The sequence below is a fragment of the Tursiops truncatus genome, chromosome 7 (assembly GCF_011762595.2).
Source record: "Tursiops truncatus isolate mTurTru1 chromosome 7, mTurTru1.mat.Y, whole genome shotgun sequence".
Taxonomy (NCBI): domain Eukaryota; kingdom Metazoa; phylum Chordata; class Mammalia; order Artiodactyla; family Delphinidae; genus Tursiops; species Tursiops truncatus.
In genome coordinates, this window is record NC_047040.1 from 61,396,112 (window position 1) to 61,415,638 (window position 19,527).

Genomic DNA, 19,527 nt, shown 5'->3' on the forward strand with positions numbered 1-19,527 from the left:
GTGAGTCTGTCTCTGTTTTGTAAATAAGTTTATTTGTATTATTTTTTAGATTCCACATATAAGTGATGTCATATAATATTTGTCTATGTCTGACTTACTTCACTTATTATGATAATCTCTAGGTCCATCCAAAGATATCACCTATTTATTATAAGACATTTGTCACCTATTTATTATAAGACATACTGACATATTATATTACACATTATAAGACATATTATAAGACATTAAGAAAGAAAAAGTATTGTCAAGTAGAGATGTTAAAATATGTATGCTTCAGAATCTATGAAATATGGTACTTATATATTCACTAAGTTATATCACTAAAGAAGGGAATTTAGCTAGTCTAGTTCTGGATATTTGAATAATTTGAAATGCCTTTAATAATCTTAATGTCCTAACATGGAGGAAGCCAACATACTCAATGACCTGAAGATAAATAGGATATTACTATTTGAGAAGCAGTGAACATGCCATAAAAATACATATGAGAAGTGACCAAATCATCATTTTAACAGTAAAATGTGAATTCCTTTTCTGCTCACTTTCTGATATAAAGTCTATCTTGTATACAGTCTCAAAGAAGCAGAGGACCAAACTCCAACCTGCTCTTCAACTATCATCTGTTGACTTCATTTGAGAAAGTGACATTACTTATGATACCAATGCTTCTAACCATTTAACAAAAATAGATAACCAGCATACTCTAAAATATATTTTCTTTAAATACAATTACAATTGAGGAAAAATTCAAATTTTTACTTTGGAAGATGGGAAGTATTTACTTTAGTATCTACTAAGGTTAGAGAGTTAGTCAAGTTAGATATCCCACTGGAACATATTTACACCAGAGGGTGGATAACCTAGGTTTTAGAATTAATTAGTATGTTAAGCACACTAGGCATATTTATGAAATGTCCCCAGATTTCTATTGGAATTAATAATTTTTTAAAGTTTATATTTTAAACTTTGTTTTAAAATGATTTACATTTATCAAACATGAGGGACTTCCCTGGCAGTCCAGTGGTTAAGACTCCGCACTTCCACTGCAGGGGACAAGGGTTTGATCCCTGACCCCTCATGCCGCGAGGTGCGGTCAAAACAAAAACAAAAACAAAAACCCAAAAAAACCATGAGCCTAAAAACAAAATTAATTAAAACTTACTTTTCTGAGACTGTCTTCGCTACATTTAGAGAGACTTGTGTTGGTGAGGTATAAAGTTTGCTTGCCAATGTTGGTCTGCATCTAAAGAGGCATTTACTTAAAGTGTAAAAATGGGAGTAAAAAATAATGTGTCATACATTTTAGAAAAGATAAAATATATGATTATGGAATAACCGATAGATGCAATTTTTTCAAACTCCAAGAGTTGAGTGCTGTGGGTTTGCTTTACCCATTTTCCCCTCACATCTTTATGTGTACTTGAAAGCCTGATGAAAAACCAACAGATCAAAGGTCCAAGATCTATAACACTTTGTCCAGCATTAAAGACATACTTTACTTTTACTGCTGAAAACAGTTTGTTAATTAAGTGCCATTTTTTGGGTAGACAAAATCTTTGACAGAGAGGATCCATGAGGAAAAACGGAAATGAATTATTTGGGCTTTGTGTACAGAGAAGTTTGAAACTCCTGGTTTATAAAGTTCACACACTCCTTGTGGCTCTGATTAGAATGAAGAATCAATCAGCAGATTAAAGCAAAGAACTGGTGGGAAAAGAAAATTTCTAGTTTTCCCTAATCCAACCTGGATAGGACCTTTTGGGAAATTCCCCTTGCCTGTCAGACTATGGAGCCAGAAGCAGGGTGGAGAGTGGAATGTAAAGCTATACTGAGAAAATCCATCAACTCTGTAGGTCAGTCACACTGTTCCTCAAGTAAAGGTCCCCCATGATTTTCTGTTTTCCTACTTGATCTTTTTTTTTTCCAGGACTGGCTCTGTTTACCTTCACCTCTGGGTGGAGTACCTGAGGTAACAAAGCCATGCACCTGTGAAGCTTACTGGCTACCTACCTATCCCTCTGTCCCTCACTCCAAACAACAACCAAACCAAACCCAAACCTAAACTCTTCTCTGCAAGTGAAGGGAACATGATCATACTGCCCTTGCAAAAAGCAGTTTGATAAACAGATGCAATTATTAATGAGATCAAGAGAACAGGCCATCACTCTGCTTTTCTATTTCGGCCCAGACTGCATTTGATTTACCCCTGGGTTTTAACTACCTCAGGATGTGGGTTACCCCTTGCTCCAGTTCCACACTGCTTATCACAGCCTATGAACATTGGGGTTCATAGACATGATAGAATGTATTTTCACTAATGACTACTAACTCCCATTAGTATTACTGAAAGTTATATCCTATTTCCCTCAAAGACTACTAAAATTTTCTTAGATTTTTAATTTAAAGATATTCAACCATGTAATAGGATATATAATATATAATTACATCCAGATTAATATACTTAATGGGGCATTTAGTATTTTCTGGTTGTCTATAACATTTAATCTGAAATAAGCACAGAGTCTGTCATTGATCTGTAATACATTACCTTCTCTTTAGTATAAAAATACATCTTTAATATATAATTTACAACAAAAGTCAAGGTGGACCCTAATTTTAATTTTTAGCTTTGACAGTATGAAAATTGAAATATATGTTGCATAAGGTATAATTTTTCCCAGCCAATAATATTCAGAATAATTCAAAATAGTATCAATTTGAATAGAATCCCACTAGAATGGCACCTGCCAATTTATCAATAATTGATCCCCATGAATGTGTTTTACAATCAACTTTCAAAGTGTAATTTTTCATGGAATAAATAATTGAATTTTTTTTAAGGGGAGAGGAGATGATCATATCAGGAAGGGCTCTGATGAATTATCAGAATCAGTGCCTTGAACAAAGCAGGTACTTAATATTTAGCTACCAAATTGAAACTGGACTATGATTCTTTTTTTAATATCAATCTCTTCAACTAGATAGGGTGATTATTTTCCTAATTTAGTAGTAATGGTTCTTCTCATAGTAAACAAAGAATCTGTTTGATTTTAAGGTAAGTATTCCTTTAAAATGATATTCTCAAAGAAGAGAGCAAGTATCAAAGTGAAACAGGAATGAGCGATGAAAGTTATATAAGTAAAATACAGAATACTTGCTGTTTAAGCATTTAAAAAGTAGGTTTGAATATTATCTATACCCCTACATTTTTATCAAAATTCAGTTTTCATTTTAAATGTCCTCTTATCTAAGTAACAATTGCTTTGACTGAAGCAAAAGCTAAGTGCTAATCCATGCATTTCTGGACTTTCAAATTTAATTGGGTGACAAATGATTGCATTATCTAGTTCTAATTGCTTAAAAGGCATGTGATAGATCAGATGCACAACCAGAGACATCTTCTTACTCTGACATTGCTCCATTTGGTTCAATCATCACTTTTTCTGAAAGAAAAGAAAAAAAATCAACCCAGTATTTTATCAGTAGTGATGTGCTTAATAGAAATTCCTGATTGGCAAATATTTAGGCATTGTTTGAGTGACAGACAGTATAATAAAGGATTTAATTGCTAAGTCTTTCAACCACACTCAACTATTCCTGTAGACTATCTTCTTAATATTTAGGACAAAAGGGTGGTCAAACATATTCTTTTTAAGTAATAAATCATTTACCCTTTGGATCAAACACTAGCAATTGGCCATTCTGTCCTTATTTTGGTGCCTAAAAGAGAAGCAGAAATAAAAACTAGCATTATCAGTATTATTTTAGTTTGAGGTATTTGAAATAATTTATTCATAACCTTTATATGAACATTTCTATTATCTAGGCTAAAATGTAATTTTATACTAAAGCCAATTGTTCCAAAACTATATAAACTGATGGTAAAATAGAACTAAAGCGTTCTATTTTATATACTATTACCTTTATAGCTTCTGTCTTGTCTAGATGATTCCTGCAAGAAACCAAAATATTTACTTCTTTAAACACTTGTATAAATTTAGAATATAAATAAAATAGAATGCAGAACTCGGTCTGTCAGCAGGGTAGTAAGCATGTATTTTGATTTTGTTTTTAGTATCATTACTTTCATCCTAAGTGAAAAACATCATTCTTCTGGTTTATGAAATGAGATTTTAAAAAAGCCTAGAGAAATTAATGCTTCCCCTTTTCCCCGTTCACCTTGGAGTTTACGTAAAAAGAGCTACTGGAAAAAATTTTGCATGTTAGAAAAGTGATGTATTAAATTAGCCTCTAATTCTCTGTTACCTTTTTGGGTTTATGTAACTTGGACCCTAGATCTGGATCCAAATACAATACAGCAGGTTGAGGTGCCCCTTTCCTACTGAGCTGACCCCCAGAAACCATAAGTTCAGTGTGGCGTATGTTTACAACACTGCTTTTCCCTCCCACTTTAACAAAGTAAAACAACACATAAACCAAACTACCTGCCACATTCCAGTTTATCCGTGTTATTAAAAACACCTTTACAGAGTATATATTAGCCAGAACTAGAAGTTTTTCCATGATATTTCAAGATAGTATTTTTAATAAAATACTATTTCAACAAATGCATTTAGAAATTAACATTTTTCTCCAAAGATGCATTTAAAAATATAATTCTTATCTTATAAGTTCCCTTATGAGTTTATTAATACTTACAATGTTTTCTCTTTGAATGTGTCCCTTTTTAAAGTTAGTCTATATAGACTTATTTTCCTATAACTTAGCCCTTTATATACCTGGATAAATTTCATTCTAATTGTAAAGAGAAAAATCAATTTTTAAGGGTTTTTTTTTAATGTATGAGAGATGCCACACTTAAATTTTTCATAAGCAATAATTCACTTGCCTCTCCTCCCCTAACACTTGTCCCCATATCACAAGCCAGGCTTTAAAAATTATAAGTAGTAATACCTAGGGATTTCTGGAATATAAAATTCAGGACCAAAACTGTAGACAATAAAAGAGAAGCTTCATTTATTTGCATTAAGTTTTTCTCTTTTTAAATGTGTCTCCCTCACACTGATTTGCACTCTGGAATAAAGCAGTAGTGCACAAACTTTTGCCTTAGGCTTTGTTTTCTGGGGAACCCTGATCAAGCCAGACATTATATATGTATTAATTTGATTATCCCTCTGAGAAGCTCACAGAGAGCTAAAGTCCATCAGAAAAACAAGGCATCTTTTTGGGAAAAACAGTTGTAGAAGACCAAACTCTAGGATAAATAAAAGATTTTACTCCTGATTCTCTACAGCAGTGGAGCTCAGAAGCCCAAACAATGCAATAATGAACCAAATAAGATCTTAACAGAAGAAATCTAAGATGGCCTCTCCTGAGAGGTACTTACATACCACAGATGCCCACATTCTGTGGGTACCCGTATGTCTGGGTCTCCCCTTTATATTTAGAGATTTCCTTTCCGTTCTAGCTCTAGGGTCTTTATGGATTGCTACATTCTACCCTTTACCTGGATGAAACATCAGTGCATAAAATTCTCCTCCCATTTTTACCTAGTAAAGAAAAACCTAGGATGAGCAGATCCCAGCCCTTGATGGAAACCCAGTCTCTGCTAGGTCTAGCTTTATCATTACCTAGCTTTATCATTACCTACCTCCTTTCATAATCTCCTTTCATAAAATTGAATTCTTTGGGAGGCAGTACGGAGTAATACTCAAGAGCTGGGGCTCTTCAGAAATAAACCCACACACCTAAGGTAAATTAATCTACGACAAAGAAGGCAAGAATATATTATGGAGAAAAGACAGTCTCTTCAGCAAGTGGTGTTGGGAAAGCTGGAGAGCTGCATGTAAATCAATGACACTAGAACACTTCCTCACACCATATACAAAAAGAAACTCAAACTGGTTTAAAGACCTAAATTTAAGACATGACACCAAAAACTCCTGAAAGAGAACATAGGCAAAATATTCTCGGACATAAGTCATAGCAGTGTTTTCTAAGGTCAGTCTCCCAAGGCAAAAGAAATAAAAGCAAAAATAAACAAATGGGACCTAATCAAACTTAAAAGCTTTTGCACAGCGAAGGAAATCATAAACAAAACAAAAAGACAACCTACAGAATGGGAGAAAATATTTGCAAACAATGCAACCAACAAGGGATTAATTTCCAAAATATACGACAGCTTGTACAACTCAATATTTAAAAAAACCAAACAACCTGGGAATTCCCTGGTAGTCCAGTGGTTAGGACTCTGCACTCTCACTGCCGAGGGCCTGGTTCAATCCCTGGATGGGGAACTAAGATCCCCCAATCTGTGAGGCATGGCCCCAAAACAAAAACAAATAAACAACCCAATCCAAAAATAGGCAGAAGACCTAAATAGACATTTCTCCAAAGAAGACATACAGATGGCCAACGGGCACATGAAAAGATGCTCAGCATCACTAATTATTAGAGAAATGCAAATCAAAACCACAATGAGGTATCACCTCACACTGGTCAGAATGGCTATCATGGAAAAAGTCTACAAATAATAAATGCTGGAGAGGGTGTGGAGAAAAGGGAACTCTCCTACACTGTTGGTGGGAATGTAAGTTGGTGCAGGCACTATGGAGAACAGTATGGAGGTTCCTTAAAAAAACTATAAATAGAACTACCATATGATCCAGCTAATCCCACTCCTGGGCATATACCCTGAGAAAACTCTAATTCAAAAAAGGTACATGCACCTCAATGTTCATAGAAGCACTATTTACAACAACCAAGACATGGAAACAGCCTAAATGTCCATAAACAGATGAGTGGATAAAAAAGATGTGGTGTATATATATAATATATATATGTATATTTACATATAATATATATATAACATAAATATATAATATTCCATCATATATATATGATGGGATACTATTACTCAGCCATAAAAAAGAATGAAATAATGCCATTTGAAGCAACATGGATGGACCTAGAGATAATCATACTAAGTCAGTCAGAGAAAGACAAACATCATATGATATCACTTATATGTGGAATCTAAAAACATGATATAAATGAACTCATTTACAAAACAGAAACAGACTCACAGATACAGAAAACAAATTTATGGTTATCAAAGGGGAAAGTAGGAAAAGTAATAAATTAGGAGTTTGGGATTAGCAGATACAAACTACTATATATAAAATAGAAAAACAATAAGATCCTACTCTAGAGCATAGGGAACTACATTCAATAACTTGTAATAAGCCATAATGGAAAAGAATATGAAAAAGAATACATATATGTATGTATGTGCATATACATATATATACACATATATATATTTGAATCACTTTGCTGTACACCAGAAACTAAAACAACATTGTAAATCAACTATATTTCAATTTAAAAAAAAAAGAAAAGAGCTGTGCTCTTGAGTAAAGACACTGGGTTCACATCCCAGTTCTGCCACTTCCCATGTAAGCTTGGGTAAGTTAATTTCTGTAGGCCTCAGTCCCTCTGTCTGTAAATCAGGGATCACAATGGTACCAACTTCATTGGATCATTATAAGCATTAAATAGGATGATCTGGGTAAAGAGTTTAGCACAGTGCCCGGCACATAGGAGGGACATGGTAGAAACAACTTGATGTTTTATCCAAACGAAAAACTGGGACGTTGCCCTATGGGGCTGATTAAGATTGCTTAGGGAAACAAAAAGGAGGCTTTACTGCAATTGAGACAAGCAAACTAGCTCTAAGGACCTTTAATTAATTAATTAATCACATAAGCCCTAAAGTAATGATACTTGCTTAGAAAGATCACTGACTCCAGGGAAAAAGGAGAGTAATTGAGAACACAGGTACAGTTAAAGCAGAGACTGATAATTGGTCAGAAATAGGTATGGCCATTGCACAACTATGTATTTTTCAAATGAGTATTAATAGCAAAAAAATCTCTCTGAAAGGAAATGTTTTCATAAAAGAAACTGATAATATTGGTTGACTGGGGAGGAAATAGAGATAGCTGCAGGACTGGGGTGGGAGGGAGTTTTTTTACTTTACATCCATTGTACCTCTTGAACTTCAAATAAAATAAATGTATTATCTATTTAAAAAATACGATGTAAAATTTGCAATATCGTTTGTATCCACCTCTTTGTTTATCCACCTCTTACAGGCATGTGAGCTGTTACGTTGGCCTTGTGCTACTTCAATTCTCTTCTCCACCCAGTGGTACCTGTTCAAATTGGAGTCATGGTTTCCAGAAAGAACAGTATGTAAGTGCACACCTTGTAGATTCATAACTACTGATTATGGTTAATGTTAACATCACAATATTCATTTAATCAGCACTTCGACTCTCTACCAAATACACCCTCTGCCTTTTGGAACATGGGCAGACTCTCCTGATGTCTTTCAACAATCCGGGTGGTAATAGGAACAACACAGTTAGGTAACTCCTAACTTTCATGTAGTATTCAATGTCTATTTAAAACAAACGTTTGATGAGCACCTAGTATGTATCAGATATGTCTGTGATAAGCTCTGGGGATACAAGAGAAGCTCAGAATTTTACAGGGGAAACAAAGTACTAACTTCCTATATATATGGAACAGACCAAGCTTCAAAGTAATATACTAAATGCTTCCCTCTAGGGGCTCCAATGTAATTTTCCATACTGCCCAAACAGGATCAGTCAAATCCCTTCTTTTTTTTTTTTTTTTTTTCCCGGTACGCGGGCCTCTCACTGTTGTGGCCTCTCCCATTGCAGAGCACAGGCTCTGGACGCGCAGGCTCAGTGGCCATGGCTCATGGGCCTAGCCGCTCCACGGCATGTGGGATCTTCCAGGACCGGGGCACGAACCCCTGTCCCCTGCATCGGCAGGCGGACTCTCAACCACTGCGCCACCAGGGAAGTCCCTCAAATCCCTCTTTTTTGAGCTCATGGACTGAAGATACCCAAGGAGAGTCAGAAGGCATTGGAGGCAGAATTGGAAAGATAGAGGGAGAGAGTCCAGTCAACAGAACTATCCCTGAACAACCTTCAAGTTCCAGAATCCAGTTCTGAGGCCTATTCTCTGGGTTTGCTATATCCCGCCACGTATTGTAATTTCTACAAATATCCCTAGAATAAGGTATTGTCTGCCTATAGCTCATCCCCCCTTATGTGGTTGACAGATCCATCCCCCTTGAACACAAGAGCAGTGCTGTCCTAGCACAGACCCATCATGGTAATTCATAAGCTAACACAATGACTGAACCAAGGATTGAGCCTGTGATCCAAGCTAAGTTCACCACACCTTTTTCTGAGGCTTTTCCAAGTGGAACTGTCACAAAGGTAAGAGAATATGAGAGTAGAGCTTTCAACTGCTACGGTTCTAGGTTTCAGGAAGAAAGTGGCCTGAGTGAAGCAGAATATACAAGAGAATCAGATATGAGAGATGAAGAGATGAGGTAGAGAGAAGGACAGGGACGGAGGAGGGGTGGAGTGTGTGTGGGGGGCAGAGACAGACAGACACAGACACATTCCTGATGGTATTTGAGTTCCTGTTTCCAGATCAACCTCTGTCTTTACCATGGGCCAACTGATTTCTCTTTTTGCCAAAACAAGCTGGAGTTTTGTCATCTGAAACCAAGAGACCTTGACGAATACAGCTCCTACTCCTTGAAACCAAAAGAAGCTAACATACCTGCTGTCACGTAATAAGAGCTACAACACTAGAATTAACATAGACCATGGGAGCACAGAGTGAGAAGTGATCAGTTCTACCTGCAATGCGGCAACAATGAGTCAGGCTTCACAGTGAAGGTGGCATTTATTTAACCAAGTCAAGATCAAGTCAGTAGATGGGAAGAGTACTCCTGCCATGTGTTAGAGAATGGCAGAGGATGTAGCCTCTCCTGGTGGTAAGTCATTCCACCACTCTGTAGTTATCTGTCTACATATTGCTTATGTGCATCTCCTTGATAGATTCTTTTCCTTTACCTGCTTCTTGTATGTGGGATCAAATTTTAAAAGTTATTGTCATGTGCTAAATATTTTAACCAGTAGGCAATGGAGAGCAAACCAGGCTCTGAATAACAATCATATGATTAGATCTATCTTAGAAAAGAAATTCTGTGGAGGGTAAACCCGAGAGAGAATGGGAGTTGGAGAGACCAGTTAAGAGGCTATTACAACAGCCCAGAGCAGGGGTTGGCAAACTATCACCTATGGGCCAAATATGACTCTCTGCCTACCCTTATAAATGAAACTTATGGGAACACAGGCATGCTCATTTGTTTGTACATTGTCATGGGAACTTTCAAGCTACAGTGGCAGACTTGAAAAGTTTCGACAAAGACTGTATGACCTGCAAAGCCTAAAATACTTATTATTTGGCCCTTTACAGAAAAAGTCTGTCAAACTCTAGTCTAGGGAAAAATGATGATGCACAAAGCCAGGAAGGTACACTTGGAACAAAAAGAGAGGTGAAACTGAGACTCAGTGGACATAGAAGGGAGAACAAAAGAGTTTGATGTTTCCAGCTTGGATGACCAGGATAAGGACCAGAAGAGGAGCACACTCTGGGGGATAATGAGTTTGTTTTCAGAAATTCTGAGTTGAAGGTGCCTGGAGGTCAACTGAAATCAAGTGTTCGTATTGAAAAGAGAGTTAGAACTCAAGAGAAAAGACGATGTATGGGATAACTGTGAGAAAGTGGGGATGGATGGCATGACCTATGTAGAAGAAGAAAAGGCCAAGCATAGAATCCTGGTAGAGGAAAAGAATCCGTTAAGGAAATGCACATATACAATATGTGCATTTCCTTGCACAGAGAGGTGGAATGAATGCACCACCAGGCCAGAAGTTTCTGGAGAGCAGAAACTGGCTGTTACCCATGAGTGTGGGTGCTACACCACTTTAAAGGTACTCAGATATTCACTGATTGAATAAAACTATTGGAATGATATAAAGTAATTTAATTGGCTTTAGAATGCTCATATAATTTTTTAAAAAGGCCCATAGAATTGGGGAGGATAATTCTAAGAAAAGAGCTATGGAAAAGCAGATATAGATTTATTTTAAGAAAAAAAGTACTGAAAGACTTACATAGAAAGATAGGTAGTATTAATCAGAAGATGAGTGTATTTAGATATTAGATAAGTATAAAAATGTACATGACAAAATGATTTGAAAAGGTATAATTATGTGATTACATGTTTGAAAAATTCTGTATATTATGTAAATAAAAATGTACTTTGGGGTTCAGGTCACAGCAGGGTGGGGGGTCATCATGGACTCCTTTCTAAAAGAAAGGTCTTGCTTCTTAGCTTCTTAGCTGTGTGAGCCTGGACTCTTGGTTGCAAGTTACAGAAACCATGCTCAAGGTAGCTCAGGCACAAAACGGGATGCCCTGGCTCATAGAATCCATGAGTTGAATACCCAAGCTGCGTGGAAGTCAGGACACAGTGGCTACAGCTGTGTTCAAGGAGAGGGTGGGGCTTAGGTGGGGACAGGGCTTAGGTGGGGGCTTTCCCTTGTTCACCTCCGCTTCTCCCCACCTGGGTCTCATTCTTCTCTCTCATTGCAGACAGATTTTCCATAAGTAATGCAAAACATGGCTCCCAGCAATTCTTAAGTTTTATGTGATAGGGTTCTAGCTTTTAAGGAAAAATTGCCTCTCTCAAAAACCAAAACCCCAGGGAAGAGGGGTTAGTTAGTTCAGCTAGTTTTTTTTGGCTACAAAGAACAGATAAATTCAAGCCATTAAAAAAAAAACAAAAAACTCTAGTACCTAATCCACTCCATGTCACACAAACTGGTGCTCAATAAATATCTGTTAAATGAATGGAACAGGAAGGAAGGCAACAAGAAAGCAAAGGGAAAAGTACACATTAAACTAGAGTTTTGCTGTCCAACATGGTAGCCACACGCCATGTGTGGCAATTGAGCACTTGAAACATGATTAGTTCAATTTGAGATATGCACACCAGATTATAAAGACTTGGTACCAAAAAAAGAATGTAAAACATCTCATATCCCCACTCTTCAGGTAAGTGTTCACTAACCAGCACCCAATAGGGCCAAATAGGTTTTATTTGGATTCTATAAAGCTTCAGAAAACTGATTTATAAAATGAGTTACCAATATTTAAAATTCAGATTTCACAAAACTCTCATTTTAGGTTTCTCTTATAACACTGAAAGATATATTGTTTCATCCCACATGTGCAATTATTTTATCCTTTTGTGCTATTTGTTTTTATAAGCTACTTTTTATTCTAATAGGCAAAGAATGATTTAATAAGTAGGCAGCTACATGCTCAGGCCCTGAAACTGTGGTGAGGAGAGACAGAGATGATTAAGCACCACCCTCCATCCTAGAGGAGCTTAGTGGGGAAACATAATAGGACAGGCAGAGGGCAATATTTCATTGTATAGTCTCAAATGTGTATAAAATGGTTTCAGTGATCATCTATCAGTTACATTCATAATTAAAAATACTATCTGTAAATTTTATATATTTCCTTTACAGCAGAATATAGTGCAAGGAGCTCAGACTCTGGAGTCTGACTGCCTATGTTCAAATCCCAGCAAACTGTGTGATCTTGAGCAAGTTCCTTAATCCCTCTATGATTCACTTTCCTAAAGTGTAAAATGAGAATAAAAATACTGATAGGGACAGAGTGATTAAATAGGGACAGAGTGATTAAATAGTTAATCCCCCAGGGGACTGCAAGTAAAGAAAAAAGTATGCGAGACCCCTGTAAGTTAATGATCACTCAAGAAGGCAGGTTTGCTTAACAACAAAACCATGCGACAGAAGCCTGAGACAAGCCCCAAGACAATAAAACAATAGTGGAATGAGACCCACATCCTGCCCAGTGACCTCAGTAAGTTAATGATTCTTAGGACACACTCTTCTGCGTGCATAAAAAACAAACATATAAGGAAAAGGTGACATTATACTGAAACTTGAGATGATTTACCATATTTTAGTATATGTTACCACCTTTTTGCTCATTTCCATTGCACCATGGGAGTCTCAGTTTGACCATGCAGGGATAAGAAAACCCCCCCGCCCAACATGGAGGAGGAACTGATGATGGAAGCATAATGTCTACTCAAGAATGAGGAAGAAGAGGGGCTCCCCCTTCCCCACTTTTCCTTTGATTACAAAACTGTAGCTCACTTAGTTCTGGGCACAGCACCCTCTCGCCTGCCCTCCTGTAAGCCTCACGGGCGTCCTGTTCTAATAAATCACTTCTTATCTATCACTTTGCCTCTCGCTAAATTCTTTCTTCATGGAGACAAAGCACCAGAGCTCCTTGGTGCCCCCCCAAACGCCACCTAGTGGTTTCAATACTACCTGCCTTACAGAGTTACTGTGAGGGTTAATATAAATAGCTAATAATAAATAACAGTAGCACCTATCTCCTACTACAATGATAATCACTCCAACTCTTCCTATTACTATTGTTATTATTACCTACAGCCTAGCAAGGACAGTGCGGAAGCTGAACTCTGACTAAGGAAGTCCGTTCTAAGTGCATAATTGGGCCTGGCTTGGGCAATGAAGGGGGAGAAAACATTGAAGACTGAGCTCAAATGGTGGTGCTGAATGCGTGTGGTGGTGAGGTAGGAAGCTCTGGAATTCTGGAGTGGTGCAGTGGAATCCTACAAAAGGTGTTGGATTCAGCTTGGGTAAACGCTTAACACTTAAAGAGCAGTGTGCTATTGTTTTCCTGAGATTTAAAAAAACAAAACTTCAACTAGAAAAAAAAAATTTAACAAGGTGGACTTGGTGATCATTGTACTTGGTTTTTAGGAGAATAAAACAAATCAAAAGACATTTTCAGTGTCTTTTTCAGATTTATTTTTAAAAAGCAACTTCCAGGGTCTCTTGGGGGTCATAACAGATTCCTCCAATTCACCTATGCCCTCTGGGAAGTCAGACGATAAATTTATAGTGATGCTATGTGTTAACTAAAATGCTATAGGGGCACTGTGTAGAGTAGTTTGAGTAGTCAAAAGACCCCAGGATCTTGATTTTAGAAATCTCAAGTCAATTTCGTTATCTCACAGAAGGCTGAGACTAGACCTTAGAAGTGATCCGCTGTCCAAGCCCCTCATTTTACAGAAGATAAAAACAAGGCCCGGGGAGGTTAAGTGATTTGTTCAAATTCCACAGAAATTTTTTATGGCAAGTCGACTAGGGAGTAATGACGTGTTAACTACAGCCAGCTGAGTGCTCGCTCCTATTGGCCATTAAGAAGTTTCAAAAAAAAAAGTAAGAAAAGAAAAGGGGGTGGTGGTGCCTGCGGACAGAGGGAAGTAGCCGGAAGCCCTTGGATGGAAGAACGTGGCTATTTTCATTGTTTTTTTGGGGGGGGGGGGTGGAGGAGTTGGCGCGTGCGACTCGGCAGCTCAGAGAATGGTGGTGTAGACACGTCTGTCAAAACTGCCCAGTTATCACACCCACCCAGACACAAATATCCCTTTCTCAGTGCCCGACTGTAGCCAGAGGAGGAAGCCAATTACGAGCTGCACCTCCGGCCGCGCGGAACCTACCTCCTCGCGCGCTGCCTCGGCTGCGTTGGGGCGCCAGAGCCTGAACCTGGAGTAGGCAGAGAAGTTTGCGAGCTCAGGCGCCGGGCTTGGGGGAGTCCGAGGTGACGACTGGGTCAGGCCGCTCTCCGGGATGATGAGGGCGACCGTGGTCGAATAAGCGCCTGTTACTCGCCTGTGGCCCTCTCACGCCGACCAGCTTTGAAGGGTTGACACAGAAAGCTAGCCCAGCTCCTGGTCGGCTTGGTGTTGGGAGCTAGGAGCCATAGACGCCGCGTCGCCATGGAGACGAGACTGCGCGCGCCGGGAGACTAGGAAGCTGCGTAGGGGCGAGGGGGAAGGGGCGGGGCGAGCCTGGGGTAGGGTTGAGGGGGCGGGGCAGGGCTGAGGGGCGGGGCAGGGCGGGGGCGGAGCATGATCCGGGAGTCTAGGAAGGTACGCCCCCAGTGACCCGTGGCCAGTAGAGGTCGGCGGTTGGATTCCTACCGTGCAGAGAATTGACTGCATGCACCGTCGGACACACTCACTTGAGAGTCCGCATGTGCACCAGTTACTCTGAAAAGGGCAGAATGGAGGGGGATTGGAATTTCGTTGTCCATACCTGATCTTATTCATGGCGGGGAGACGGGAAAAGGCAGGGCGGATTCGTTGGTGTTTTAAACCTAACCAATGGAGTAAAAGATGTCTTGAGTTGGGAGAGAGGGTTGTCCGTGGATGTGGATGAACCCTGCAGGACTTGTTCCCCCAACCTTAGGTCGCTCTGAAAAGATTATGGGTTTCCTGGAGGGCTCTGGACGTGTTTCCCCACAGATCAGATTCAAATGATTAGAACCAGGGACCCTCCCCTCCCACTAGCGGGGGATATGAAATTGACATTGGCCAATGGAAGGTTTTACTGCTTAAATAAGTGGTTTGGTCACAGAAGAGGGTGGAGAGCATTTCTATTAGAAAATTCTAATTGTCCCTCAAGCTTGGCTTCTAGAAAGGAATTGGTTTTCTCCACTTTGGATGCAGGGAGTCACCAGGGTCGATTTGTTGCTAGGCACCGTGCTTTGAAGGAAGCCCACTTTCTGGAATCAAATCTGGATGCGAATTTCACTAAATAGCTATATGAAGTATAATCGCTCTTTAACCTCTTAGGTGCCCTCTGGGAATATGAACTTTGGTAGATGGTTGTCAGATTCAAATGACATAAAGTATATAAAGTTCTGACATATAGAGATGCTTAAAAAATGGTGAATTTTATAATTATATTTTAATAAAATGGAACCAGGTGGACCATTTCAGGAACCAAGGGTATACGGAGATTCTGTTATTTTAAAATTCTCCTGGGATTTCCCTGGTGGCACAGTGGTTAAAGAATCTGCCTGCCAGGGCAGGGGACACGGGTTTGATCCCTGGTCCGGCAACGGAGCAACTGGGACCCTGCGCCAAAACTGCTGAGCCCGCGCACCTACAGCCGGAGCTCCGCAACAAGAGAAGCCACCGCAATGAGAGGCCCGTGCACCGCAACAAAGAGTAGCCCCCTCTTGCGGCAACTAGAGAAAGCCTGAGCGCAGCAGCGAAGACCCAACGCAGCCAAAAATAAATAAATTAAAAAAAAATTCTCTTAATCATCTGTTCCCATTCACTCTAAATCTCCTTGGAGCCCTGGATGGTAGGAAAGAGGCAAAGGGAAAAAGCCAGAATGGAAGTTTCAGCATAGATGTTTTTTTAGAGCGCTCAGTGAAATCCTTGACAAATACATCCCTAGCCTGATAAGGACATAGCAAACTACTACCTCCTCTGTTATAGGAACACCCTTATATCTTAAGTTTGACTGAAGACTTTTTGTTCAGTAAAGGCCAAGGAAAATTCATTATATTTCTTGATCAATACCTTTTAAAACATTCGTTTTGATGAATTTGCTTACTGTTGATAAATGGGTAATGTCTGACAATTCCCATTGTCCTGCTCCAAGGAAATGTAAGAAACCCCAAATCTAACTGATTAAACTTCCTCTTCACCCCTCTTTCCTGCAACAGAAGAGCTCAAGCCCATTTGTAGAATGTAGTGATTTCATTATTTATTTATTTATTTATTTATTTTTGGCTGTATTGGGTCTTCGTTGCTGTGCGTGGGCTTTCTCTAGTTGCGGTGAGCAGGGTCTACTCTTCGTTGTGGTATGCGGGCTTCTCATTGCGGTGGCTTCTCTTGTTGCGGAGCATGGCTCTAGAGCACAGGCTCAGTAGTTGTGGTGCACGGGCTTAGTTGCTCCGCGGCATGTGGGATCTTCCTGGACCAGGGCTCGAACCCGTGTCCCCTGCATTGGAAGGCGAATTCTTAACCACTGCGCCACCAGGGAAGCCCTCATTATTTATTTATTGTTCCTGAAAGAAGGGACAAAAATGGTTTAATGACCTTGGAGAATAAAAATATTTTCTCCACATGGAGAAGTGGTTAAAGAGATATGGTTTCCATTTTGGGCCAGGGTCTTCAAGTGCAAAGTGGGGATGATAAGACTACTTGCTCAGAACATGAACTGAGAGAAAATAAGCCCCTGACACAGAGCCTGGCACATGACAATTGATCAATAATGCTTAGCTATTATGATTACTTTTACTATAATATTATATATGTGAATAAAAGTCTCTGCATCCAGGGTAGCTGTCAGGATTAAACATCATTAGGTAAAGTGCCTGGCCCAGGGCCTATTTAAACTCATGTTGGTTATTTTATTTCTCTCTGATGAAAAAACATTATTCTTTTGTTTTTTAAAAATTTTGTATATACATGAGATGATGTTCACTAACTTATTGTGGTAATCATTTCATGATGTATGTAAGTCAAATCATTATGCTGTACACCTTAAACTTATACAGTGCTGTATGTCAGTTATATCTCAATAAAACTGGAAGATTAAAAAAAAATTATGAGAGAAGGGGAGATGTCCCTGCCCCTCAATATTCTGTGGTTAATGTCACCACTGGTGTATAATTTCTATCAGTTGTGGGCTTCTATGTCACTGTTCCTCAAACACTGAGTGACTTTGGCCACTTCTGGGGCCCTAGACCTTTGGATGCTTTGGAGCTTTACACCTGTAGGCAGAGGACTAAGCAATGTGGACATAAGTGGTGTATTTTATAGTGAATAAAAGGATGGCAAGCTTAAAAAAAGAAAGAATTTACCTACCTCTGTAACTTTTGTACAGAAGTTATTTTTGGTGTTATACTCAAACGTAGAGCACAACTTAGCTCTGGCTGGTGCATTCAGGCCGCTGAATAAATTACAAAAGTATGTATCTAGTGAGAGTTTATTCTAACAAAGTGAAGGGGAAAAGCCAAACACACTTATAAAAATGTTGAATCACCCCACGACAACTATCTTAAACTCACAATTTTTAATGGTTAATTTTTTTGTTTTGTTTTGTTTTTTTGTTTTTGCGGTACACGGGCCTCTCACTGTTGTGGCCTCTCCCTTTGCGGGGCACAGGCTCCGGACGCGCAGGCTCAGTGGTCATGGCTCACGGGCCTAGCTGTTCCGCGGCATGTGGGATCTTCCCAGACCGGGGCACGAACCCGTGTCCCCTGCATCGGCAGGCAGACTCTCAACCACTGCGCCACCAGGGAAGCCCAATGGTTAATTTTTTTTTATCACAGACCTAATTGTTAGCAGAGCATCATAAAAAATGTTTAACATTTAGTGTTTTTCTGATTATAAAAGTAGTACATGCTCATGACAGCTTGCAAGATGAAGAGAAACAAAGAAAACAATAAAAACCACCTTAGTCAATAATTTTATTTTTCCTTCTAGTCTTTTTGTGTGCATGTGTATATTTACTTTATAAAACTTGTATTAGATAGCGTACACGTTGTTAGCATCCCTCTTTGCTTAACATTCTCTCCAATGTCTTAATACGTCCCCAATGTCTTTAATAAGTTTTCAAAAACATTTTTAGTGGCTATACATTATATAGTATGTATAAACCACAATTTATCCATAATTTATTCAACCAGTCTCCAATTCGGAAATTTCTGACTCCTCTCCGGTATTTCCTTCTTTCAAGAATATTTATTGAGTGCTTATTTTATATTAGACACTACGCTAGACATAAGATTTAAGTGGTGAACAGTAACTATAAAAATAAGGTTTTGGGGCTTCCCTGGTGGCACAGTGGTTGAGAGTCCGCCTGCCGTTGCAGGGGACACGGGTTCGTGCCCCGGTCCGGGAAGATCCCACATGCCGCGGAGCAGCTGGGCCAGAGCCTGTGCTCCGCAACGGGAGAGGCCACAACAGTCAGAGGCCCATGTACCGCAAAAAAAAAAAAAAAAAAAAAAAAAAGGTTTTGATGACATCTTTGTAAATAAATCTTTAATGGCATCTTTCATTCTTGGACTGAATTCCTAGGATTATGAAAACATAACTTCAAAAAGCAATTTTCCAGCTTCAAAGGCAAACTTAAGGAATAAAATTCTGAACTGTAAAATATTAACTTTTTGGAAAATTACCAACAACAGAATTAATATTTATTTTGTGCAAAGTGTGAACTTACCCAGAAGATGCTTTCTCGTTAGTGTCTGTGAAACATCAAGGGTATTTGAAGTGTATTGACTTTGGCTTTTCCCTCTAATTCTTTGCAGGATTTGCAGGTTTTCTCAATAGTGTGAGATCGTTTGAAGTATATGTAAATTGCCCTGCTTCCTCCTCTCACAGTTAAAATGTTAACTATTTCCAGCTTTCCTCTTGTAAACATAAGGCTTTTCTACATTTCTTTCATTTACCTTCCTGTGTGAAACATTTTGTATCTTTACACTTTTTAACCTAAAGGCAGACTTCTTTTTTCTAAACCCAAGTTATAACATATACATTCTTATAAGACACTAGATTTAACATATTTTGTAGTTAATTTTGGCCAAGAAACATCATGTAAGTTAACCAATGCATTTAGGGAATTTCATAGTAGAGGTTATTAAAGGTAATAATCCCCCCCAAACACACACACACACACACACACACACACACACACACACACACACCCTACTACTATTCTTTGA

The 19,527-nt window shown here is 38.9% G+C and overlaps 2 protein-coding genes across 12 annotated transcripts in view; both read right to left on the minus strand.

Moving 5' to 3' along the window:
* The window catches only part of ERICH2 (glutamate rich 2), a 30,465-nt gene extending 15,661 nt beyond the window's left edge, over positions 1–14,804 (minus strand). For 2 of the 10 annotated variants that reach the window (XM_073807590.1, XM_033860025.2), the window contains exons 1-4: positions 3,925–3,957; positions 3,675–3,723; positions 3,410–3,446; positions 1,166–1,261 (exon numbers count right to left, since the gene is read on the minus strand). Coding sequence is in view for 6 of the 10 variants with exons in the window: in XM_033860025.2 (XP_033715916.1) it covers positions 1,166–1,261; positions 3,410–3,438 (125 nt within the window). In the remaining 4 variants the exon portion in view is untranslated. Of the gene's footprint in view, positions 1–1,165; positions 1,262–3,409; positions 3,447–3,674; positions 3,724–3,924; positions 3,958–14,497 lie in introns of those variants that run through there. The other 8 variants (XM_073807589.1, XM_033860028.2, XM_033860030.2 and 5 more) reach the window with 7 other exon arrangements.
* A 1,747-nt stretch (positions 14,805–16,551) lies between these two features.
* Positions 16,552–19,527, minus strand: part of SP5 (Sp5 transcription factor) — a 36,074-nt gene continuing 33,098 nt past the window's right edge. For both annotated transcript variants that reach the window (XR_002173953.3, XM_073807593.1), the window contains one exon: positions 16,552–16,863. The gene's annotated coding sequence lies outside the window, so the exon portion shown is untranslated. The remainder of the gene's footprint in view (positions 16,864–19,527) is intronic.